Below are 26,210 nucleotides of genomic sequence, written 5' to 3'. Positions count from 1 at the left end.
TTATGATGGTCACGAGATTCATGATTATCTTTACTGAGACTAGCTTTTTATTAATTAATTGAATTTAACTTTTGCAGTTGCCATTGGTTGGATTTGAATTCTGGGTACTTGAATATTATCCTAGGTCACAAGGTTATTAGGCAAAAGTAAGGACTGCAGATGCTAGAGATTAGTAGTCCAGTAATATTATGTCGTATGTAATTTTCCATATATATTTGTTGAATTAATTTGAGCTTATTTTACAGTTTCTGGTTCCAGCTCATACCATTTTGAAATAAATACTGTGAAATGTCCTCTGCTGTTCACAAAACTTATGAAAGAACGACCAGTGAAATATTTCTTTGCTTGAGTTGAATTCGAAACTGGCTGGATTACCAAATCGCTAAACTTGGCAGTCTTTAAATTGTTGACTACAACAAATTAATTTTTAAAACACTATAACATAAGAACTCCCAATTTATTTGCAATTTATGGATTTATTTGGATCATAATTTTTATAAGCAAGGAACCCCACAACTATTTTAGTCACACAAAAGATCACTGTTTTAAACTCCATTTAACTTGAGTTCATTTTTATTCTTTCAGGAGTTTCACTATCGTCCTGTTGGAAGCGATGCATGCCTACCTTGTGACTGCTATCCTATTGGCTCGTTTTCCAGGTCATGTGATCAAGAAACTGGCCAATGTCACTGTAGATCAGGAGTGATTGGACGTCAGTGTAACCAGTGTGATAATCCTTTTGCGGAGGTCACGCACAGTGGGTGTGAAGGTGAGAAATGTCCCCGAGACATAATTTATTGCCAATCTGCTGTAGAAATGAAACTTTTAAAAAGAATTTTGCACAGCTGAGAAGCTTAAATTAACTTTGTACCATAAGTAAAATTACAAAACATTGTACGGATTTGATCTTCACACCTAGTGCTGTCTGGAAATAATGTATAACTTAAAAATTGTTTCATTGACAAATTTTGCTCTAATGTTGTCATTTTGAAATTGGCATTTCAAATAATGGCACCCTTCCATTATGTATTTTTTACAGAATTTCTATGTCTGTTGTTTAATGTTGATATTAACTTGTTTAGAATAAACAATATCATGCTTCATATAAACTGACACAAAAAGTATACAATTGGGTTTATGTTTTAGTGTGGAATTATGTTTTATTGAGCTGTTAAAGCTACTCATCTTGCTGGAAAATACCATCCTCAAAGTGAAGAAGTCTTCCTTCATCTCAGTGCTAAATGGCATGTGCGTTATTCCTAGAGTGTGCTTCCCCCATCTAAAGAGGGGAAATATCCAACTTACATCCACCCCATTGATCTCAATGAGAATTTTATATGTTTGAATAAGATCATCTATTATTTTTCTAAACCCAAGAGAATATAAATCCAATCTATTTAAACTTCCCTCACCACAGTCCCTCCAACCCAGGAATTAGTTCATATCTCCGTGATTCTCTCAATTGATAAATCCTCCATTCGTTTAACATCCATCTATATAGGAAAATTAGTTTTGGAGGTATAGTGTGTTGCCACATAGATCCCGCCTGGCAACATGGTTCTAAAGGTTGGTTTAAAAAAATATTGATCGAGAGGCGAAAGGAAACTGTTGTCATGGTGTATATGCAAAAATATGAATTAAGAGCAGGAGTAAACTACTCAATGCCTTGAGCCTACTTCACCATTCAATAAGATGATGGCTAATGTGATTACTCCTGCCCTCTCACCATAACCTTTCAATCCCTTTTTTATCAAGAATCTATCTATCCATTTAAAAATATTCAAAGACTCTGCATTCAATCCCTTTTGAGACAGTGTTTCTTCACATCTTTGTCTTAAAAAGGCAAATCCTCATTTTGTAGCAGTAACCTCTATTTCTAGGGTCTCTCACAAGTGGATACATCCTATCCACTTACACTCTGTTAAGAACTCTCAGGTATAAAATTTTCAATCAAGTTGCCTCCTACTCTTCTATGTTCCAGTTTTTAGAAGGCTAATTTGGCATAGCATGTAGAAATTATACCTCTTGTATTCCACTCCAGTGAAAGTTCAAAGTCTAGCAGAAAGTTCAAAGTATGTCTACCAACCAGTGTTCTCCATAGGTTCACTAACATTCGCAGGTTCCCTGTCCTCACCTGCTTCTTGGAAAGACCCAATTCCATTCTCTTGGTTTCTTTGTTGCACCTGTTGTGAAGAAACAAACTTCCATACTATACCATATGTCTTCCTTTTCCTTCCCTCTCCCATTCTCCCATAATAGAATTTCCTTTTCCCTTGTCTTCCACCTCACCTCACATTCAGTGGTCATTTTCAATTACCAGATGCATTTTTCCCATTCTCAGCTTTCTGCAGGAAATCATTCCTTCTACAACACTGCTCCACTCCTCCATTACTTTCCCTGTCCACTGGCATCTTTACAAGCAAGAGAGGTAAAAACAATGACTGCAGATGCTGGAAAGCAAATACTGGATTAGTGGTGCTGGAAGAGCACAGCAGTTCAGGCAGCATCCAACGAGCAGCGAAATCGACGTTTCGGGAAGGGCTTTTGTCCAAAATGTCGATTTCGCTGCTCGTTGGATGCTGCCTGAACTGCTGTGCTCTTCCAGCACCACTAATCCAGTCTTTACAAGCAAGCACAATAGATAAAATATTGGTCTTTTACCTCCTTCCTTCTCATCATCCAAGGCCCCTAATACTCATTCCAGGTGAAACGCCAATTTACTTGTACTATTTGCAATTTGGTAGCTTAGCATTCACTGTTCATGATCAGGAAAATCAAACACAGACCTGGTGATCCTTTTGGCTTGCAGACTGAAATTTCACAGTCAGCACCAATCACCAAACAATGGTGAGAACCAACATTTTGCTGATCTAGGAGATCCATCAATTGATAAGGAGTGAACATGAATGGTGTAAGTGAGAGAAGGACACTACTAGATGTGTGAGGGCAGGAAGCAGGCTGCAAAACATATAAGGAGAATAGCACGCTGGAAGGGGAGTGTGGGTGGGGAGAAGAGCAAACTGCAAAGAAAAGAGATCAGTTTTAAACCTATCGACAGAGGAATGAATACTCAGCTAACTGGGACCCAAGAAAACTTCACATCAGTGAGGAATGTGGAATGTATAATTGAGGGTGGCATAATTCAGCAGCAACTATACTTGGCGAGGGAGGCAGGGACACGGGGAGAAAGCAGTGGGTTCTATTGTAATGAACATTGTCAATTATTAAAGTTAAATCTGAAATTGAGATCCAAGATGTAGTAAATAAGATTGTCATCACATGATGATGCTCGCCCCTCTAGTTTCTCACCTTCCAACATTGTGTACCACCCTTCAATGACTTACACTGTTCAATTCCCCTCACTCTCTTGCCTTTCCTGCACTTCCTCCTCCAACTGACATGGCTCCAGACTAACTGATGTCAAAAGTTTCACCACTTCTGGGGTTGTGGATTGAAGCTGGTAAGCACTGACAGGATGTTTGTGTGGGGATAGTGAGCACTGTGAGGCTGTGAAGAGGTGAACACAATCAGGGTGTGCAGGTTGGATAAAAAATATGTTGGGGGTGTGAGTGCGTTGGGGCTGTGAGTACTATTGAGGTCTGCACAAATCAGGTATGTGTATCAGGTGGTGTGGGAGAGTGGTGAGCATTGTTGGGAGAGTGGCATGGAGTTGAATACATTTTTGTGGAGCTCTGAGCTATTGGTGAGCTATGTTGAGGTTGTCATGTTGCTGGACTGCTTTAAACTCTTTCCACCTGTTATGAAAGCTCTAAGTAAAACTGTGCTAAAGCCAGAATAAGTACTTTCTAGGACAAGCAGACCAAGTCCCTGTGATTCTGGCCATCTTGAGGTACCGTCGTAGGGAATTGTGCAGAAATCTGAGCAAAGTAGAACAAGTGATTGGAAATTAAATTTTGTTCATAAGTACTATGTTATATGCTTGTTGGAATTTCCTTAGCATCCAAAGGGGCATCAGTTCCTCTTACTAAGATTTGGGCAAATGTATATTGTTTGTTTATAAGAATCCTCATTGTAAACATAAACTCACATAATACTTTGTGGGCTGGCACGGTGGCTCAGTGGTTAGCACTGCTGCCTCACAGCGCCAAGGACCTGGGTTTGATTCCAGCTTTGGGCAACTGTCTGTGTGGAGTTTGTACATTCTCCCTGTGTGTGCGTGGGTTTGCTTCGGGTGCTCCAGTTTCCTCCCACAGTCCAAAGATGTGCAGGTCAGGTGAATTGGCCGTGCCAAATTGCCCACAGTGTTCAGGGATGTGTAGGTTAGGTGCATTAGTCCGGGGTAAATATTGGGAATAGGGCACGGGAATGGGTCTGGGTGGGTTACTGTTTGGAGGGCCGGTGTGGACTTGTTGCGCCAAAGGGCCTGTTTCCACACTGTAGGGATTCTATATAAGAAACCTCACAAACACTTTGTGGTGCATTAACTTTAATAGGCTTACTACGAGCAGCCATTATATATCCTTTTTTGAAGTTACAGCTGAAACCTCAAATCCTCATTGTATCTTATGATCAATAATTGGATCAATTAAAAAGATTCCTAGACTTCCACTACAGCAATTAGTGTTTTAGCTGATGCAGTTAAATTTTGTGTAGCATATTTCACTACAGTAGTGCTAATTTGTTGGATATTTTAAACCAGTCTAGTCTTAAAATGCTGTGGGGAGTGAAATAAAAGGTGAAGTGTAAAATTAATTGCAGTATGTGATTACAATTTGATCTACAATGTTTGAATAGTAAATAGATTATGCTGCAATAAGTATTATCCTTATATGTCTCAAAGCCACAATAAAAGTCAGTGGTTATGAAAAATGGAAGTTGAGATGAATCTTCAGTCCCAAAGGTGTGAAGACAAGCCTCTGCAAAGAACATTAAGCAGCCAGCCAGAGTTAAGTTCGGGACTTTGCTTCACTGAATGCTGCTGTGCAGTGAAATTTCCTGTATGGAATGATGCTAATGGAATTCTGTGCAAAATATGTTGCACAGAATTGTGGACAGGTCATCCTACAACACTGGTTTTTAAGTCTACATAACATTAATGAGCTGTGAAATAAGAAAGGTAGACAAGCAGAAGGCTGGAAGAACACAATAGGCCAGGCAGCAGCAGGAGTTGGAGAAGTCAACGTTTCAGGTGTAACCCTTCTCAGGACATGTTGACTTCTCCAACTCCTGATGCTGCCTGGCCTATTGTGTTCTTCCAGCCTCTTACTTGTCTACCTTGGATTCCAGCATCTGCAGTTTTTTTTGTCTCTAACCTAATGAAATAAGAAAGCGAATTAAATAGTGTTTTTAATTATCTCAATCTTACACACTGCAATTGCTTTATTTATTTACTATAACCATAATCACTCCCTCTATCTTTTGTTCTACTAGATATTTGTCACTTAGTGTCTCCCATTCCACAGACCTTTCCTTTTTTTAAAAACTTTCTCCCTCACGTGTTAACTCTGATTCTCCGTCCATAGATGCTGCCAGACCCTATTGAGTATTTCCAGCACTTTGTTTCTATTTCCATTTTCCAGCATCTGTTGTAGTCTGCTGTATTTTAGCCAGAAAACTTATGTGTTTTGGAAACCAAAAATGCAAACAGAGGATGAAATGCATATCGATCAGCCTCTGAAAGATAGGATAAGGAATTGACTGAAGGCACCAATTAGATGTTGGACGAGTTCTGTTGCAGAAGTTCAGAGCAAGTGTCTGGGGACTGGATATATTTGTAATTTACATTAATTATTTAAATTGAAAACCTTGATACAAATTATACCAATTTACAGATAATGTTAAACTGTGCAGAACAGTAAACAGAATTGAAAGGTTTCAAAAGATACAGGCCAGCTGCAGGCAAATGGGACTAATTTAGTTTGGGAAATTTGGTTGGCATGGATGAGTTGGATTGAAGGGTTTGTTTCCATGTTGTGTGACTCTATAAATAAAATATATTAAGTAGGTGAACAATAGCAAATGAAATTTAATCCAAATATTAAGTATCATACATAGAATAAGCAACAGACATGCTCCATGAATGTATTAAAATGGATGTGGGTGATGTTATGAAGGAAACAGAGGTCTGCTCGGTGTATCTAAGCAAAACAGAGCAGCAATCAACAGATTGATGACGAATATAACAAAAGCAGTAATTCACTGGTTGGAGGAAGAATTGATTAAATTACACAATTCTCTTGTCAGACCACACCTACAGTACTATGTCCATTTCTGTATTGTGAGAGATTAAAGCTCTGAGCCAAGGTTTGTTTCTAATATAAAAGCCCAGAGTTGAGCGGAAATGCTGGCCTGAGCATTTCTGGTTGGAATGAAAGATTTAGAGGGGCTCGTGGCTGAGTGGTTAAGGCAATAAGCTTTTAAATCCTTCAGGATTTCCCTGCGCAGTTTCAAATCTTGCTGACTATGTTTTGATTGAAAGAGTGGCACGACTCTGGTTAGCACTGCTGCCTCATGGCAACTAGACACCCAGGTTCGATTTCATGCTTGGGTGACTGTCTGTGTGGTGTTTGTACATTCTCCCCATATCTGCTTGGGTTTCCTCTGGGTGTTCCAGTTTCCTTCCATAGTCCAAAGATGTGCAGGTTTATTTGGATCGGCCATGCTAAATTACCTAGGCGAAAGTGAGGACTGCAGATGCTGGAGATTAGAGTTGAGAGTGTGGTGCTGGAAAAGCATAGCAGGTCAGGCAGCATCCGAGGAGCAGGAGAGTTGACGTTGCCAGCAAAGAGCTGATGAAGGGCTTTTGCCTGAAACATCGACACCCCTGCTCCTGTGATGCTGCCTGACCTGCTGTGCCTTGCCAGCACCAAGCTCCTGATTCAACTCAGCCAAAGCCCAACTAGACCTGTCAGGTTTTAATCAACTAGGCAAAAGTGAGGACTGCAGATGCTGGAGATCAGAGTCTAGATTTGTGTGGTGCTGGAAAAGCATAGCAGGTCAGGCAACATCCGAGGTTTCCAGCACCACTCTAATTGAGATTCTGTCAGGTTTTAATTTGCTGTGATATCTAATATTGCTGCTGTTATATAAAGTCGAAAGCGGTCCAGATAGCAACATGCCAACTGATTGCCAGTTAAGTGAGATAATTTGAAGTGCGTTTAACAAATACTTGTGCAACTATAAAGAGCCAAAGATAAATATGCCGGTGCTTTAGTTTAATAAGTAAATAATTCTGTTTATGTTCTTGTTATTGAATAGACACAGCAATTTAAATGTGTTAATATCTATAGTCAGTGACTAGATAGTACTGCGTCCATCAGTTTTTTTAAGAAATAGGAGAGTGATTAGTTAATGTATGGCAGTGTCTGTACAGTACTTGATAAGATGATTAAACAAGGGCAAGTTAAATTTATTGCAGGTAAAGGTTAATTATCGTACTTAGAATGGGCAATAGACATCCTCCATGAATGTATTGAAATGGCTATGATTGAATATGATTTTCTCTCCCTGGAATTGATGCTGAAGGTAGTGACAAGGACAAGCAATTAGGTGAATTGTTGCCAGAGAGAGCCCACCCCTTCTCACCACCTCAGCAATAAAATCCTGGTGTCCATGACACTCAACTCTAACCAATGACCGCTAAAAGCTAGCCTACTGTCCTGGCTTCCAAGCCCCTCCCTACATGAAAGAATGTAGAAAGTGCTGCATGGATACTTTAATCTCAAATGTAAGCAGAACTGGTTTAAATAATTGCAAATGTTGGAACTAGCTGCTAGTCAAACATGTCTAAAGAACAAAAATTGGTTTGTAATGAATTTATAATTCTCCTTCAAAACACTAATAACTGAAATCTTACCCCTTTTCGTTTAAATCCCCTCACGTTATTCTGATCAAAGATGTAGCTGTGGATACATGCATGGACCCCAGTTATGTCTATCTTATTGAGGGGTTACGTGGAACGTTCATTGTTCCAATCGTATTTAGGTCCCACCCACAACTCTTTCTCCATTTCATCGATGTCATCATTGATGCTGCTTCTCTCTCTCGTTTTGAATTGGAAAAATTAACCAGTTTTGCTTCCAATTTCCATTCAGCCCTCACCTTCACCTGGTCCATCTCCACCTACTCCCCTCCCTTCTTCAACAGCTCTGTTTCTATTTCTGGTGATAGACTGGCTGCCATTATACACTACAAATCTATTGACTTACACAGTTAACTTTTACTATCCATCCTCACACTCTGCTTCCTATATCAATTCAATCTTATCCTCCCAGTTTCTCCGTCTCCATCACATTTGTTCTAACGATGTCACTTTCTTTATGGGGGCCTCAGAAAATGTCCACCTTTTTCCTCGACTGAGGATTCCCTACTACCTTGGATGACAGGTCACTTAGCGATGTTTGGCCCATCTCTTGCACTTCTGATTAGATTAGATTAGACTCCCTACAGCATGGAAACAGGCCCTTTGGCCCAACAAGTCCACACCGACCCTCCGAAGAGCAACCCACCCAGACCCATTCCCCTACATTCACCCCTGACTAATGCACCTGACACTACAGGCAATTTAGCATGGCCAATTCACCTGACCTGCACATCTTTGGACTGTGGGAGGAAACCGGAGCACCAGGTGGAAACCCACGCAGACCCGGGGATAATGTGCAAACTCCACACAGACAGTTGCCCGAGGCAGGAATTGAACCTGGGTCCCTGGCACTGTGAGGCAGCAGTGCTAACCACTGAGCCACCATGCCGTTCCTTCTGCCCTCATTCTCCTCCACCCACACGTGCATGCAAGCAGATTCAACTCTAAAAGGCACAAGTAAATGCAGTCTTGAAGTATGTTTTTACAGTTAGGATTCTTAGAATTTTGCACATTGCATATATGGCTTCACTGGGTTACTTATGATTAGTGGCCCTTGGCTCTTGTACTTCATTAGTGTGCTGTTAATAGCAGACATTGACTGAAAAATATTAGCGAATGATGATGCTTACACTATAGTTATTTTATCTTTCCATCTTGGCTGTCGTATGTTCCTGTACTTTTTACATATCTTTTACGTGTGTTTTCTGTTCCCATATCTATTATCATTTATTTATCTGTATTAAAGTCCACCTCCACTCCTAAGTTCATTTGCTTAATGAGCTTACATTTCTTTTAACTGCTGCATCCTACAGACCTGAGAGATCCAGGATCAAGCTGTGAAAAAGATTTCTTGCAAATGCACAATAGGCATTATAGCCTGCACCACCCTGTCAGAGAGTGCCTCTTTGCCAAAGATATAGGCTGCAAAATCACAGGTCGTGCATCCTGGCATATGCTAAGCTACATTCTCCAAAGCCCCTGTCTTGGGAAATTCCTATTTTGATCCCTCCTCCACCAGAGTTCCTGTTAGGAGTGGGTAAAATCCCTGACCCCAACTGGCCATACAGGAGATTCTTTGCACAGACCAAGACTTGAAATAACTGTCTTCTTATCTAATGTGTTGTGCTCCTGCTGTAGTTAGAGTCAGGACTTGAAAGGAATCTTCACCTCCTCATAAGATATTCTGAAGTCAGAAAATTGACTTCAATGGGGATTCTTATTTTATGGTGAGCTGTGCTGCTAGCTGGTCATGAGACAACTGACAAATAGTTTACTCATGAAAAACTTCTACTACCACCTATTCACCTAGCAAAGACTTTAAATGTTTCTCATTTGCTCAATGATTGGCTGTAACTCTATTGCCAGATGGCAGATAGTTGAGATGGTGATCCAATATAAAGCAAAATCAACCCTCTGTAACAGACTTATTAATACTGGTAACATGTCGACAATATTTTAGATCACTGGATTTTAGCCAGCTTTTCTGAGTCATTAAGTGCTCTGACTGGTGTAACCATACTTGTTGGTCAGGTAGCAGGAAGTATGCAAATTCTTTTTATTAGTAGTGTCTCCAATTTTGTTTGGTAAAACTTTAGTATACTAGATCATTGGAAGTGAAGTTTACTTGAGTAGCAAGCATAAAATGATAGGTTGATCAATGAGGTCATCTGAGGAAGTGGATGTATTCTTATTATCTGCTTACATACAATTGAGTAGGATGATTCTTGCATTTAACTTTACAGAATCTTCTCTATAAAGATTAGTTATTATTTGAGTTCCTTCAATAAACTTGTTAGGCCTTGACATTTCAGGCAGTGTATTCTGCCCATCATCTAGAGTGATAACTGAAAGAAATGAAACAGATAGTTACATACAATAGGGCATTGCATCTGTTTGGTCTAGACTAGCATTCTTAGGTTGTTGTGGCACAGTGGTAGCGTTCCTATCTCTGAGCCAGAAGGCCCAGGGTCAAGTCCCACCTGAGAAGTTTGTCATAACTAATTTGAACAGGTTGATTAGATATATCCATGTGAGTACTATTGTTGCCACAGCCTACATAAGTAGTATACTCGAGAAACTTCAAACACAGTGAATAGGTCAGGTGAGCTATCATCAAACACACAGAACCTCATAACAAATATCCAGTAGTCAAACTGAAAATGCATCACATTTATGCATTGATTTAAAAAAAATTAATTTGATTTATTATTGTCACATGTACCTAGGTATAGTAAAACGTTTTGATTTGCGTGCAGTACAAGCAGATCGTTGGTTACAAGATATCATGGAGATCTATCAACACTAGACCAAGACAGTGCCTTCCCATTATTGAATCTGGCTAGCCTTACTGAAGAAATACATTACCAGCCCTTCTACACAGTTGACCAGTCAGCTGCAAGAGTGTGAACAGACTGATAGCAAACACAAAAGCCTGACAGTAGTAAGTTCCCATATGGACCATCCTTCAGTATGCATAACTATCTCTTTCAATTGTTCCACTTATTCCTCCAGTATGTTGCCTGAAACCTGCCTGTCAAGGATGACTAATTATTTTAAGGTAACAGCTGTTATTTCTAGGCCAGGTTTCACATGCTTCAACATTTTAAAAAAATCTTAGTCAGTGTTCCAATCATCTTCCTGGAGGTTACCATTGATCAAAAACAAAGCTGAACCAGCCATATAAATGCTTAGGCTACAAGAAGCAACTCACAACTTATCTCTGCAATGCCTGTTCACCATCTCCAAGACACAAGTCAGATATGTGGATGAGAACAGCTCCAACAACACTTGAAGCTCAACACCGCTCAGAACAAATCAATCCAATTGATTGGCACCCATCCACCATCTTCAGCATTCACTCCCTTCACCACTGACATTGTGGTGCAGTGTATCATCTACAAGTAACAAATCACTAAGGCTCCTTTGACAGCATCTTCCAATTTGTCCTTCTATATGGTTGAGGTTACAAGGACTAACACCACCACCTCTTGAAACCACATCATCCTGACTTGGAAATATTATCATTGTTCCTTTATTGTCAAAATCCTGAAGCTCCCCTCCTAATAGCACTGCGTATGTCCCTACAGCCTAAGGACTGCAATGCTTCAAGGAAGCAGTCAATAGCAAATAAGGATTGGCAATAAATGCTGGTCTAGCCAGCAATACCACACCACATGAACAAATCCAAAAAAAACTGTTCTTAACATGAAAACCTTCAAACAGTTCTTATGATTTTATTTCTGCTAAATGAATTCCCATAGCATAGTTACATATACTGTGGAGAAGTATTGAAACAACATTAAGTATTGATTATCTAAGTGAAGTATGGAATAATATTAGCACCACCATGGACACAAGCCCTTAGAGAGTAAACTACATCTTTAAAAGTATTTCAAGAAATATTGTGCACGAGATAGTGAGAGTTGATAATCTTGAAAATTTACTAACTATGTAGCAAACATGGTTTATTTCTATTATTTACAGATTAGAGATGTACTGAGAATATAGACTTCAGAGTGATGGAGTTAAAGGGTGTGAACAATTTTCAGACATTTGCTCTGAAGCAAGTTGTAAACCATAACAGAAAAGGAGAAAGATCGACATTTCGGGCATTCCTGAAGAAGGGCTCGTGCCCGAAGCGTCGATTCTCCTGCTCCTTGGATGCTGCCTGACCTGCTGCGCTTTACCAGCAACACATTTTCAACCATAACAGAAATTCCAGGAACAATTTTAGGCCTTCCAGCACCTTAAATCTGACCTGCCATTCAGTTAGATCATGGCTGATCTTTATCTCACTCTATCCACCTGCCATAACTCATGCTTAATGAAAATCTATCAGTCAAACATTTGAATTTGCAATTGACCTAACCTAAGCAGTTTTTTTAGCACAAGAAGCTTTAGATTTGTACTACAGTTAGCACTGCTCCCTTTCATCACCTCCAATGTTAAGGTCATGCTCCCATGTTCTGTACTTCCCCATACAGGAATTATGGTAGATAGATGGAGCCTTTCAAATCCCTTGTCACGTCAAACATTTCAATCACCATATCACCTGCTCCCAATACCATTAATCCCTGTACTCATTGACTGACTTTGGCTCCCAGTCATGCTAGCCACCTGTTTGTTCCACTGCAGCAAATTCCAAATTTTTGACACATAAAGTTTTCATTCTGATGTGACAATCTTGGCTCCGCAGTAGCACAGAGACAGAAAATCATGGGTTCAGTTCTCAGTCTCAAAATCTCAATCTCATGTGATGTTTCATTGCAGTTTTGCAGAAGACCATATTTTTGAGAAGCTACTATTCAATTAGATGATAAATTGTGATACCTATTCTCTCAAATGGCCTATAAGATCTCAAGCCACAGTTTGAAGAACTGTAGAGCTTTGCTCCAGTGTCTTGCCCAATGTGTATCTCTTGAGCAAATTCAGAAATATAGATTTGTTTGGTCACGATTTTATTAGCTTGAATCGGATGAATCTTCTTAGAGTATAATTCAATGTGGTGTTCCACCCAACTCTCCAGCTGTTTATTGCTGTCAATGATGACCTTTCAGCCTTTGTAATCAATTGGGCTGTCTTCTTTATTGATGGACTTTGTCTTTTTGATCGCTTTATCCATGCCCTTCGCATTCCCTGTTTGGATGAACATAAGGATATTTTGGATTAATGGTGCTGGAAGAGCACAGCAGTTCAGGCAGCATCCAATGAGCAGCAAAATCTTGTTGGATGCTGCCTGAACTGCTGTGCTCTTCCAGCACTATTAATCCAGTATTTGCTTTCCAGCATCTGCAGTCATTGTTTTTACCCCATAAGGATATTTTGGCAGAGCTGTAAGTAATAACAGTGGTGCAAATCAATCTGTTATTTCCTACATGAAATGTAACAGATAACTAGAGGATATTTGAAGTATGGTTTTCAGTCATGAGTTGGCTACACCTAGAGTCCAAAAACTCTGTTCTCCTTGGACTCCTCAGTAGAGGCCAGGAAGTTAGGCCATGTAATGCAAAAAGCCCCAAGACCAAATGTGTAAGCATATCTTTGTGATATTCATCATTTGAAAATGCAGAACAGGTCTGCTAAAAATGATACCTAGGCAATTGATGCTGTGACGGGTCCCCTCAAACTTCTGCTTGTAAGCTGGGAGGAGGAACACAATATTGTGATCTGATTTTTCAAAGTGCAGACTGTGGAGCAGGGAGATGTTGGGAGTGGAGGAAGAGTGGAATAAGGTGTCTCAGGGAACAGTCCCTGTGGAAGACTGACAAGGGAGGGGAGGGGAATGTGTGTCTGGTGGTGGCGGAAATTACAATGCTCCAATGAAACTTGGCACAGGCTGCAAGAATGGCTCATTTTCCACATGGCAGCCCTGCAACTTTCTGGACTCAATATAGAGTTCAATACTTTTAAGGTTTGAGCATCTTCTCCCATGTTGTTACTGCATTCCCCACATGCCAAGCCTTGTCATCCCATGAGCTGCTGCAACCAATAATCCATTGTCAGCTACTAACCATCCCCTTTAGCAGCTATTCATTCTCACAGGCTGAGCTTTACCCATTCCTTTGTCTACTCAACTGTTCTTCTCTCTGTTCGGACTCCATCTCCATGTATCAGTTATTTCTTCCCCATCCCTCTTATCCCTTCTTCAGTATTTACACTAACCTTTTCCCAGCTACAGTCAGTTCTGAAGAATGGTCTCTGGATGCAAAACATTAACTCTGCTTTCTCTCCACAGATGTTGGCAGACCTGCTGTGTTTTTCTTGCAATTTTTGTTTGTTTCAAAATTCATTCATGGGATTAGGTGTTGCTGGCTAGGCCAGAGTTTATTGGGTATATCTAATAGCCTGGCAAATGAGTGGTTTGCCAGGTCATTTTGGAGAGCAGGTAAGAATCAACCACATTGTTGTTGGTCTGGAGTGAGATGCAGGTCAGCCTGGCTAAGTATGATGCATTTTTTTTCCCAAAGGACATGTGAACTAGAACAACAACCAATAGTGGTTACATGATCACCACTAGACTAACAGTTTTAATTCCATATTTTTTATTCATCAGTTGCCATGGTTGAATTCAAATGCATGTCCCCAGAGCGTTAGCCCTGGATTCTGGATTACTACCCCTATGGCATTTCCACTATGCCACTGCCTTCTCTAAAAACATATATAAAACCATGAATTGTGGCTTGTGAGAGGTAGCTAACAGATTTGCTGTTTGAGACATACGAAAAGCAAGTGGAAGATGCAAACGTCACCTAACTAATTTTTGTTTTGGATAACTGAAAGTGGTAAAAACGAAGAAATCCATACTGATAATTCCTTTTTGTTTTAATTGCTGACCAACAGAGAATCGAATGTCCTTGACCACAGCTACAGAACTGTTTTGCTAAAATTGTGCTAAGCACTAGTCAGACTGCAGGTGGAATACCGTGAACAGTTTTGGGCCTTTATCTAGAAAAGATTCACTGGCATTAAAGATCTTGATGACGACCACCCCCCCCACCGGAGGGGTCTCTCAATTTCACAATCGGTCAAATAAACACAAGGAGTTTGGTCAGCTTCAACAAAATTTCACACTTTAATCAGTATCGGCTGGGCACAGGTTGTCCAGCAACACAGAGATTAAAAGATTCTGTGTTCCTTGGAGAAACTGTGCGACATTGCTTGAAACAAGACAATTTTTATATGGTTCTTAAGAAATAGTACAGCCTTAATTACACAGTAAATACAATAAAGTCTAATAAAATGATATTATGGACAGCAGGTTAACCCAGTGGTATTTCCTGGGAACCCACATTGTTTTGTACATGTTATCTCTTTGCACCTGCATCTCCAAGATTAACTAGGATGGTTAGTAATGTCCTATCTAGCTTGGTTAATTCCATACTGTAAAGGGAGCATTGTCTGCTAATCTTTGATTCAGTTAGCTTAGGAATGCAGCTTTTAGCAGGGTGGAAAACCATTTTAAACATAGTGTTAATTTGCAGCCTAAAAAGCCATTTTATTATGTTACTTTACGTTACTTGCATTAAGAAACCATTTTGTAGTTAGTAAAAGCATGCATTAAGTGGTTGCTCCTGATAACAGTCTAAATCCAGATTTTAGATCCTCAGCATTGGAGGCAGTCCCAAGGAGGTTCACTAGGCTGATACCTAGTATAGAGAAACAGTCTTATGAGGCAAGGTTGAGTAGTTTGAATCAGTACTCATTGGAATTTAGGAGAATGAGGGCAACCTTGTTAAAACATGCAAGATCCTTAGGGGACTTGATAGGATTGATATGGAGAGGTGTGGGAGAGTCTAGGACCAGAGGGCATAATCTCAGAGTGAGGAGTTGCATATTTAAGATATATGTAAGGAATTTTTTTTTCTGTGAGGATAGTGAATCTGTGGAAGTCTTTATCACAGAGGGTTGTTGAGGCTGGATCATTACGTATATTGAATGCTGTGATAGATTCTGAATCAGTAAGAGACAAAGCAAGAAAGTGGAGTTGAGGATTATCAGATCAGATTTGATGAGTTGAATGTTATTTCTGCTCCTGCATCTAATGGTCTTAAAAGAAAAGTCCAAACTTTGTCAGAAGAGAATATTTTTCATCATGATCTTAACAGCACAAATGAGAAGTACATGCCTCTCCTCACACCACTGTACGTACATTTAATCTGCATTTCCAGTGAAATTCTAACTTTGTCATTCTCTGAAGTATTAAAAAAAATTCCACTCCCGTTGTTAGACTAAAGCTTAAGAGTTCTGACAGATCGTTGCATTGCCAAAAAATTATTAATGTGTACAATTTTATTCCATTAAAATGCTATTTTGCTAATCATTAGAAGGCCTTGGTGGCAATATGGGGATTGTAGAGTGTAACAAAGGATATCATGGACGGATTTTTGTTAATTATCTGATACCTCATTACCTTATTGTTGAAGACACCCATTTATAATCATTCCAGTTGACATGCCTGATTCAAGAAAAGCTCTGCACAAATTCAATTATTCCTGCTCTACTGGATAACTGTGGGCTGTTTTGAAGTGATTTTAACTCCAGCACATAACAGGGTAATTTTATTTATAAAAATACTTGCTGACGTTAGTCTTTTGCCTCCTTTTTCCATAGTGATATATGATGGATGCCCCAAGTCACTCAAGGCTGGTGTTTGGTGGCCCAGAACAAAGTTTGGACTCCCAGCAGCTGTACTGTGCCCAAAGGGTTCCCTTGGTGAGTGACTATTCTATGTTATTCTCATAAAAAACTTTTCTTCACACTTTCAAATTTGCACTATAGTCGGTTCAGTCGCACATTGTTCAGCTAATTGTTTTCTGGCAATGTTAATGCATGCTTGTTGGGACTTGTCATTTTGTCCTTCCATTTAGTTTGTTGACAACAGTGGAAAGTTCATTATTACTTAAATCCAAGGGCAGTAATTTTTGAAAAATTATAAAAAAACTGGGCAGCCTGATGGCTCAGTGGTTAGCACTGCTGCCTCACAGCGCCATGAACCCAGGTTCAATTCTGCCCTGGCAACTGTGTCAAGCTTTCACATCCTCCCCGTGTCTGCATGGGTGTCCTCCAGGCGCTCTAGCTTTCTCCCACAGTCTAAAGATACGTAGGTTAGGTCGATTAATGGGAAATTCAGGGTTACAGGGATAGGGTAGGGTGTTGAGCCTGGGTGGGCTGCTCTTTGGAGAAGTGGTGTGGACATGAGGGACTGAATGGCCAGTTTCCACACTGTAGTGATTCTATGATTCTATGAACTATAGATAATGCCTCTGACTACTACAACAGGTTCTGACTAAAAAAGAACAGAGTGCATCCCATTTTTAAAGAAGAATTGAATGCTTCAAGGTAGACTTCAAGTCTTAAATTCTGCCTATATTGTATTAGCTTACTACATTATAACAATGTTAAAAATCACAGGTGAATGAAGAAGCAGCGCTTTGAAAGCTAGTGATTCCAAATAAACCTGTTGAATTATAACCTAGTGTTGTGTGATGTTTAACTTTGTCCACCCCAGTCCAACATCGGCTCCTCCAAATCATGATCCAATCTCTGTTTTTATTTTAACTGAGTTTATCTTTCCTAATAATGGGCACATCATATATAGGACTCTTAATGTAACAAAATATTCCAAGGCACACCAGAGAGAAGCATTATAAAACAAAATACAATGCAAAACCACGTAAAGAGATGTTAAACCAGATAATTAAAAAAGCTTTTTACAAAGATGCAGATTCTAATAGTGCCTGAAAGAAAAAAAATTGAGATGGAGATGTTTGTGGAAGGAAATCCAGAATTTAGGGCCTTGGCAGCAGAAAGTACAGCCAATGATGGTGAAGCAGTTAAAATCAAGGACACTATAGAAATAGATCACACCAGATTATAGTCCAACTGACTTATTTAAAAATACAACGTTTTTGATCTTGTCCAACCCAATCCAACATCGGCACATCCACATCATAACTGAAGAAATAAGAGTTAGAAAAACGCAATGTTCTTGAAAGGTTCTGGGTTTGGATGAGTTGACAGAGATGGGAACGAACAAGGCCATAAGAAAATTTGAGAACAAGGATGAGAATTTTAAAATTTAGATATTCTTGAGCGGGAGCTGTTCTAAGTCATTGAGCGCAAAGGAGCTTGACTTGGCACAAGTCAAGACCTTTGCAGGAGAATTTTGGGTGATCTGAAATTTCCAGAGGAGAATATGGGGGACCGTTGGAATTGTCAAGTCTAGAATGAACAAAAGCTTGGATGAGGGTTTCAGAGCAGTTGAACAGAGGCAGTTGTGAAGTTGGAGGATGTTATGTTGATATGATTATACAGGTTAGTAAATATTTGGTAACATTGAAAATTATCTCTGCCTCATTGTCATTATCTGCATTTATATTCTCAAGAGTCGGAGGTATTTTAGTCAGAATCCAAAGCAAACCACAGCCATTGAGGTAAGAATAGTTGAATTAAACCCAAACATCAAAATGAAAGATTTTCAACACTGCCTCGAAAAAATAGATTTTCATCAAAAAAAACTTAAAGATTGCTGAAAAAAGAGATGCGTTGACAATTCTCTCCATCTTGCAACATCAGGGCAAATTCAAAAATGCCACATTTCAAATTATCCCAACAAGGTGTGTGGCAACAGTAAGTTGCTGATAATTTGGTAAGTTGACTCTCATTGATCAAGCATTGCCAAGGAGAAAGAAACAGGAACTATAGCTCCCCCTTCCATCTTCCCCCCCCCCCCCCCCCCCAAAAAAACCCAGGTAATAAGAAAAACCCACAAAGTTTGAACATGTCTCTTTTACTGAGGATGGATTGCTGCATGCAAATTGGTGTTGCTTGTACAAAACATAAATGAGCCACGTTAAGAGCTTGACCGATTCACAAATTGGTTGCTAATGTAGTACATTCAGGATTGTTAGTAGCTGCCACCCAATTGTGTAATAATATCTATCAGTAGCCATTTTGCTTTGGGTTTAACAAGTGTGGGCTGATCAAATATAGTCTTTCCTATACTTTCCCTATTGTGAACACTTTAAGAGACAGTGTTTGATTCAATTAAGCTATCTTTAGGATGTATGGCCTATGTACTTGGCAATATGCTTGCGCTGAAACTTATACCTGACCATCACACAACTGTCTCAGTTGTGTGATGGGCAGAATGCCTTTATGAACTGACTGCAGCATGGTGTTAATGGGAAATACTACTCATTTAACTACTACACAGTAGCAACACAAAACAGCTTGTTCAGCATGTTGTTCAAATCTTTTTAGGTTCTTAGGTTCTTAGATTCAAAAGTGGAATCCTTTCAAGTTTGCATGAGATATGGCAAAGAGTGAGCTAATTGAATTGACAAGTGAATTAAGGGTATGGTATTTCCAATTGCCATAATCAGCACCTCATTGTATCTGCAATCTCTGCAGTATGTAGTTCAACATATGAGGTGTTTGAGAGAGTCTCTTTTGCCTATTTTTTTTGTCCAGGGCCTGTCTACTAATCAACTGTGGAAGATAGACCACCAGAAAATTTTTACAGAAGAAAGGCTGTTCTTGTATAACAAGATGGCTTACTATATGATAGCAATAAGTACAGCTGCATTATGTAGAAACATCAAAACTAGCATCAGGAGCAGGTCACTCTGCTCTTTGAGGCTGCCCCAACATTCAATAGGATCATGGTCCTGTATCTCAATGTCATGTTCCTCCTTTCTCTCCATATCCATGCTGCTTTAAGTCTGAAAATGCACCTGTTTTCATGAATATATTCAGTGACTTAGTCTCCACAGCCTTCTGTGGTAGAGGATTCCACAGGTTCACTACCCTCTGACTGAAGAAATGTTTCTTCATCTCAGTTCAAAATGACCTCCCCTCTATCCTGAGACCGTGATCTCCTGGTTCTAGATTCCCCAACCAGGGAAGACATCCACACTGCATCAACCCTGTCCAGCCCGGTTAGAATCTTATGTTTCTGTCAGATCCCCTCTCACCCTTCTAAACTGTGGTGAATGTAGGCCCAGATGAAGTAACTGTACCTCCTAGGACAATCCTGCCAGTCCCCGGTATTAGGTAAAAACAATGACTGCAGATGCTGAAAATCAAATACTGGATTAGTGGTGCTGGAAGAGCACAGCAGTTCAGGCAGCATCCAACGAGCAGCGAAATCAACGTTTCGAAAGCCCTTCATCAGGAATAAAGGCAGTGAGCCTGCAGCATGGAGAGATAAGCTAGAGGAGGGTGGGGGTGGGGAGAGAGTAGCATAGAGTACAATGGGTGAGTGGGGTAGGAGATGAAGGTGATAGGTCAAAGAGAAGAGGGTGGAGTGGATAGGTGGAAAAGAAGATAGGCAGGTCGGACAAGTCAAGGAGGCAGTAACTGAGCTGGAAGTTTGAAACTAGGATGAGGTGGGGGAATGGGAAATGAGGAAGCTGTTGAAGTCCACATTGATGCCCTGGGGTTGAAGTGTTCCGAGGCGGAAGATGAGGCGTTCTTCCTCCAGGCGTCTGGTGGTGAGGGAGCAGCGGTGAAGGAGGCCCAGGACCTCCATGTCCTCGGCAGAGTGGGAGGGGGAGTTGAAATGTTGGGCCACGGGGCGGTTTGGTTGATTGGTGTGGGTGTCTCGGAGATGTTCCCTAAAGCGCTCTGCTCGGAGGCGCCCAGTCTCCCCAATGTAGAGGAGACCACATCGGGAGCAACGGATACAATAAATGATATTGGTGAATGTGCAGGTGAATCTTTGATGGATGTGGAAGGCTCCTTTAGGGCCTTGGATAGAGGTGAGGGAGGAGGTGTGGGCACAGGTTTTACAGTTCCTGCGGTGGCAGGGGAAAGTGCCAGAATGGGAGGGTGGGTCGTAGGGGGGTGTGGACCTGACCAGGTAGTCACGGAGGGAACGGTCTTTGCGGAAGGCGGAAAGGGGTGGGGAGGGAAATATATCCCTGGTGGTGGGGTCTTTTTGGAGGTGGCGGAAATGTCGGTGGATGATTTGGTTGATGCGAAGGTTTGTAGGGTGGAAGGTGAGCACCAGGGGCGTTCGGTCCTTGTTACGGTTGGAGGGGTGGGTTTTGAGGGCGGAGGTGCGGGATGTGGACGAGATGCGTTGGAGGGCATCTTTAACCACATGGGAAGGGAAATTGCGGTCTCTAAAGAAGGAGGCCATCTGGTGTGTCCTATGGTGGAACTGGTCCTCCTGGGAGCAGATACGGCGGAGGCGGAGAAATTGGGAATACGGGATGGCATTTTTGCAAGAGATAGGGTGGGAAGAGGTGTAATCCAGGTAGCTATGGGAGTCAGTGGGTTTGTAAAAAATGTCAGTGTCAAGTCGGTCGTCACTAATGGAGATGGAGAGGTCCAGGAAGGGGAGCGAGGTGTCAGATAGTCCAGGTAAATTTAAGGTCAGGGTGGAATGTGTTGGTGAAGTTGATGAATTGCTCAACCTCCTCGCGGGAGCACGAGGTGGCGCCAATGCAGTCATCAATGTAGCGGAGGAAGAGGTGGGGAGTGGTGCCGGTGTAATTACGGAAGATCAACTGTTCTACATAGCCAACAAAGAGACAGGCATAGCTGGAGCCCATACGTGTGCCCATGGCTACGCCTTTGGTCTGGAGGAAGTGGGAGGATTCAAAGGAGAAATTGTTAAGGGTGAGGACCAGTTCGGCCAAACGAATGAGAGTGTCAGTGGAAGGGTACTGTTGGGGACATTTGGAGAGGAAAAAACGGAGGGCTTGGAGGCCCTGGTCATGGCGAATGGAGGTGTAGAGGGATTGGATATCCATGGTGAAGATAAGGCGTTGGGGGCCGGGGAAACGGAAGTCTTCATCTCCTCCCCCACTCACCCATTGTACTCTATGCTACTCTCTCCCCACCCCCACCCTCCTCTAGCTTATCTCTCCATGCTGCAGGCTCACTGCCTTTATTCCTGATGAAGGGCTTTTGCCTGAAACGTTGATTTCGCTGCTCGTTGGATGCTGCCTGAACTGCTGTGCTCTTCCAGCACCACTAATCCAGTCCCCGGTATTAGCCAAATGAATTTCCACTGTACTCCCTCCATGACAAGTATATTCTTTTCAGGTAGGGAGACCAAAACTATTAGTGGGTGGCATGATGGCACAGTGGTTAGCATTGCTGCCTCACAGTGCCAGAGACCCAGGTTCAATTCCCGCCTCAGGTCGCTGACTGTGTGGAGTTTGCACGTTCTCCCCGTGTCTGCGTGGGTTTCTTCCGGGTGCTCCGGTTTCCTCCCACAGTCCAAAGTTGTGCAGGTCAGGTGAATTGGCCATGCTAAATTGCCCGTAGTGTTAGGTAAGGGGTAAATGCAGGGGTATCGATGGGTTGCGCTTCGGCGGGTCAGTGTGGACTTGTTGGGCCGAAGGGCCTATTTCCACACTGTAATGTAATCTAATCCAATCAAAAAAACTATGCATACTACTCTTGGCGTGGTCTCACCAAGGCAGTAAGGTATCCTTGTATCTAAACTCATAGTTCAAGTCAGACATAATTCCTAGCATTCTCAGGAGTTGTTCAGGGTACATCTACTGTCTATGAAAGCTAATGCAGAGTTCACTTCTTCACCCACAGACTGTGTGATACAGTTGCAGAATGGCTGACGTTCAAGTTAACATTGAACATTAAATCCTTCAGACCCATTGCTTTATACATTTTAGGGGCTATCCCAAGATCAGGAGGCCCACCTCTTCCAAACTTATGTAATAACATCTTTGAATAGTTTGATTAGAAAAGTAGGTTAATAAAAAACAGTCAAAGTGTTATGAGAAACAATAGGAAAGTGGAGTTAATGTCACACTTGGACCAACCATGATCTTATTAATTTGTGGAACAAGTTCCTGTTTCTTATCAGGATGCTTATCTACATTAATTTTTAAAATTGCTCACCTTCTGAGGGAGAAAATAAGTGCACAATTTTTGCAAACAATAAATCCAGCAAAGATGAGTGGCCAGATTTTCAAAAATAGGCAGGGTCAGGGCTCTGTGTAGATCTGACTTTAAAATCCTATTTCCTTGGGGCATTTCTAGATCTTGACATCTTTGAAACAGATTCCAATTTTCAAAGTACAGGTAGGGAGCAGGGAACCCAGTCTCCCAGCTTCCTCCATTTTAACAATTAGTTAAACTGCCAAAGGAGCTTGCGTAGGGGCTGAGTCAACCAGGACTGCTGTTTTCATTTTATTGCACATAGTTTGACTTCACAGCTTGGAACAGGAAAAGTTTTTGTTAATATTTTGAAAGTTGTGTGCCCCTTGGAGACCTTGAACTGGTTTGAGCATGTTTTCTCTGTTTTTGTTATTTGGGCATCGTCTTGTGGTTTTATACTGTTGGCCCTCTAAACATCTCACTGTATTTTCTTTTTTTTACAAGTCAGTGATCAGCTGAATCATGTCTGCCATATTCCCTTGCTCCTTGTGTTCTTCAGGCACCTCCTGCTTCCTGCCCAATTTAGGTGTTTGTATTTCATTAGCTTTTATAAGTGATTTGGATGCGAGCATAAGAGGTACAGTTAGTAAGTTTGCAGATGACACCAAAATTGGAGGCGTAGTGGACAGCGAAGAGGATTACCTCCGAGTACAACAGGATCTGGATAGGCCAATGGGCTGAGAAGTGGCAGGTGCAGTTTAATTCAGATAAATGCGAGGTGCTGCATTTTGGGAAAGCAAATCTTAGCAGGACTTGTACACTTAATGGTAAGGTCTTAGGGAGTGTTGCTGAACAAAGAGACCTTGAAGTGCAGGTTCATAGCTCCTTGAAAGTGGAGTTGCAGGTAGTTAGGATAATGAAGAAGGTATGCTCTCCTTTATTGGTCAGAGTATTGAGTACAGGAGTTGGGAGGTCATGTTGTGGCTGTACAGGACATTGGTTAGGCCACTGTTGGAATATTGCGTGCAATTCAGGTCTCCTTCCTATCGAAAAGATGTTGTGAAACTTGAAAGGGAGCTATAGGGAGAGGCTGAACAGGCTGGGGCTGTTTTCCCTGGAGCGTCGGAGGCTGAGGGGTGACCTTATAGAGGTTTACAAAATTATGAGGGGCATGGATAGGATAAATAGACAAAATCTTTTCCCTAGGGTCGGGAAGTCCAGAACTAGAGTGCATAGGTTTAGGGTGAGAGGAGAAAGATATAAAAGAGACCTAAGGGGCAACTTTTTCATGTAGAGGGTGGTACACGTATGGAATGAGCTGCCAGAGGATGTGGTGGAGGCTGGTACAATTGCAACATTTAAGAGGCATTTGGATGGGTATATGAATAGGAAGGGTTTGGAGGGATATGAGCTGGGTGCTGGCTGGTGGGTCTAGATTGAGTTGGGATATCTGGTCGGCATGGACAGGTTGGACCGAAGGGTCTGTTTCTATGCTATGACTATGTACTTGAGACTTGGTGTTTAAACTTGGACTTGAGTGGGGTATTAGGTTCCCAATTCCATTTTGAAAAATTCAACTAACTTGTCTAAACCATAGCCTAGACAGTTTCTATTCTCTAACCCTAACAACCTGGCCTATGAAACCCAACCAGTTCATTCTGCATTTGATTATCATCTTTCTTACTGATTAATTTACCCCTTTTTGGATTTTGAGAGTTTTTGGAAGATATGGATCTATGTGCTTGCAGTTTGAAATGGTAACAAATTAATATTGATTTAAATTTTGTTATTTTGTGGTCAGTGAAGCTTCAGAATATATATCTATGATACATGATCAAAAAGCTTAGGATTTTCTGGAGGCAGCAGATTCCTGGCTTCAGGGCTGGAAGTGACTTCAGCCACATATTATTGTTGCTGGAACTGCCACTCTGATATACATGGAGGCCTGTCGCCATGAGCTGCCAGCCCAATCATAGGAATAATGGTTGTTCCTTAGGCAGCCAGGGACAAAAGGCCGTCAGCAGGTAGGCAAGAAAAATCTTGAAGGAATTACAGAATTGGGTACTGGAGGGGAAATCCCTCCAAGAAAATTATTGGTGTCATTGAGCTTTCCTTTCCATGGCCACACCTTTGCTTCTTGAAACTCCCCTTCACGCTGTTGCTGGAAAGGTTGGGGTGGGGGTGATGTAGTCCACAATCAGCAATATGGTGACAGTTCCAATAAACAGGCCCGACTCATGGTAATTGGTCGCCTGCTGGTCCTGCCGCTCATAAACTGTCCCAGTGGAAGGAATACATTGGAGAACCAATCCAAACTGCTACCCTCCATAACCCTCCCCAATCGCGTTGAAGCCAATAAAATGCCAGACAAACACATATGCATTAAGGTGAAAATATGTGAAGTTTGAACTCCTCTTTCATTATGTAAAAGCTTTTTATAAATTAATCACTTCTGTAAAAATTAGTATTTTATACCATATTTTGGCCTGCTTAATTTGCGTCAGTACTAGTTTCAAATTAAGATTGGAAACATCTTTGCTCTATTTGCCTACTTTCCTACACATGCATACATACTCACCTTGTATCCTAATTCACTATCTCCTTAATGTCTTCACACCTAGTTGACTTTCTCTTTGTGTCAGTTTTTAACATTTTTGATTCTGTGGCATGCAAGTGCTTTTGTTTGGGTAGAGACAATCCAAATCATTGTTATTGTATCCCTTTTACACACAAGTTCAATATTTTCGCACATGTTGTTTAAACAAAACAAAATCCACAAAGCAGAGAGTGTTATTTGAAGGACTTGCTGAAGCTGATTTCCTTTTAAACCTCTCTCAGCACGCAGTTTTGGTGAGTAGTTTCCTTTTCTTTCACACTCTCTTGTCACCTTGAATCTTGTATTTTATTTTCCTCTTCTCCCTTCGCAGGCGTGCGGGCTGATGGTAAGTTGTTCTGCTCACTGCTGAACTGTGTGATGCTTTGCTTGGCTTCATGTGTAAGTTATTTCTTTTAAAGGTCAAGCTGTTTCAGATTAATGTCTTATATTCTGACCACCTATTTCAGGTACTGTGATTCGACACTGTGGGGAGGAACATGGCTGGTTGGAACCAGATCTTTTTAACTGTACATCGCCACCATTCATGCAGTTGGCAGAGACTGTAAGTACTGTTTTGAAAGCCTTACCGCTGTATTCAAACTTTAATCTGTCCTGAACAAAAGATAACTTAAAATAATTTCTGGGCAAAATTTCAAGTATAGCGTTAAACATTCATACTGTAATGCAAGTATTATCATTGTTAATTAGATATTAAGGATAGAATGTTTCACTGGATTAACTCGAGTGGAATTTGGCAGGAATGTTTCAAGGAGCTGCTCTACTTGTTATCCACTTTGCCACATCTGGATTGTTCTTTGGGAGTTGCTCCCAAATTTGTAATATTCCGTTAGTCAAATAAGTTGCTAAATAGTATCTGTGAATGGTTGGTACTAATGGGTTCTGGTTAGATCATTTGGCCTGCTGTGGATCAGCTGC

The 26,210-nt window shown here is 41.1% G+C and overlaps 1 protein-coding gene across 5 annotated transcripts in view; it reads left to right on the top strand.

Moving 5' to 3' along the window:
- LOC140483641 (cadherin EGF LAG seven-pass G-type receptor 3-like) overlaps window positions 1-26,210 on the top strand; it is a 253,976-nt gene that overhangs the window by 143,098 nt on the left and 84,668 nt on the right. For 4 of the 5 annotated variants that reach the window (XM_072581951.1, XM_072581950.1, XM_072581948.1 and 1 more), the window contains 4 exons: window positions 586-769; window positions 16,433-16,534; window positions 25,606-25,620; window positions 25,742-25,836. In XM_072581951.1, coding sequence (XP_072438052.1) covers window positions 586-769; window positions 16,433-16,534; window positions 25,606-25,620; window positions 25,742-25,836 — 396 coding nt within the window. The remainder of the gene's footprint in view (window positions 1-585; window positions 770-16,432; window positions 16,535-25,605; window positions 25,621-25,741; window positions 25,837-26,210) is intronic. The other variant, XM_072581949.1, reaches the window with a different exon arrangement.

This window comes from Chiloscyllium punctatum, chromosome 12, assembly GCF_047496795.1.
Source record: "Chiloscyllium punctatum isolate Juve2018m chromosome 12, sChiPun1.3, whole genome shotgun sequence".
Taxonomy (NCBI): Eukaryota; Metazoa; Chordata; class Chondrichthyes; order Orectolobiformes; family Hemiscylliidae; genus Chiloscyllium; species Chiloscyllium punctatum.
This window is presented reverse-complemented; position numbering and strand designations above follow the sequence as displayed.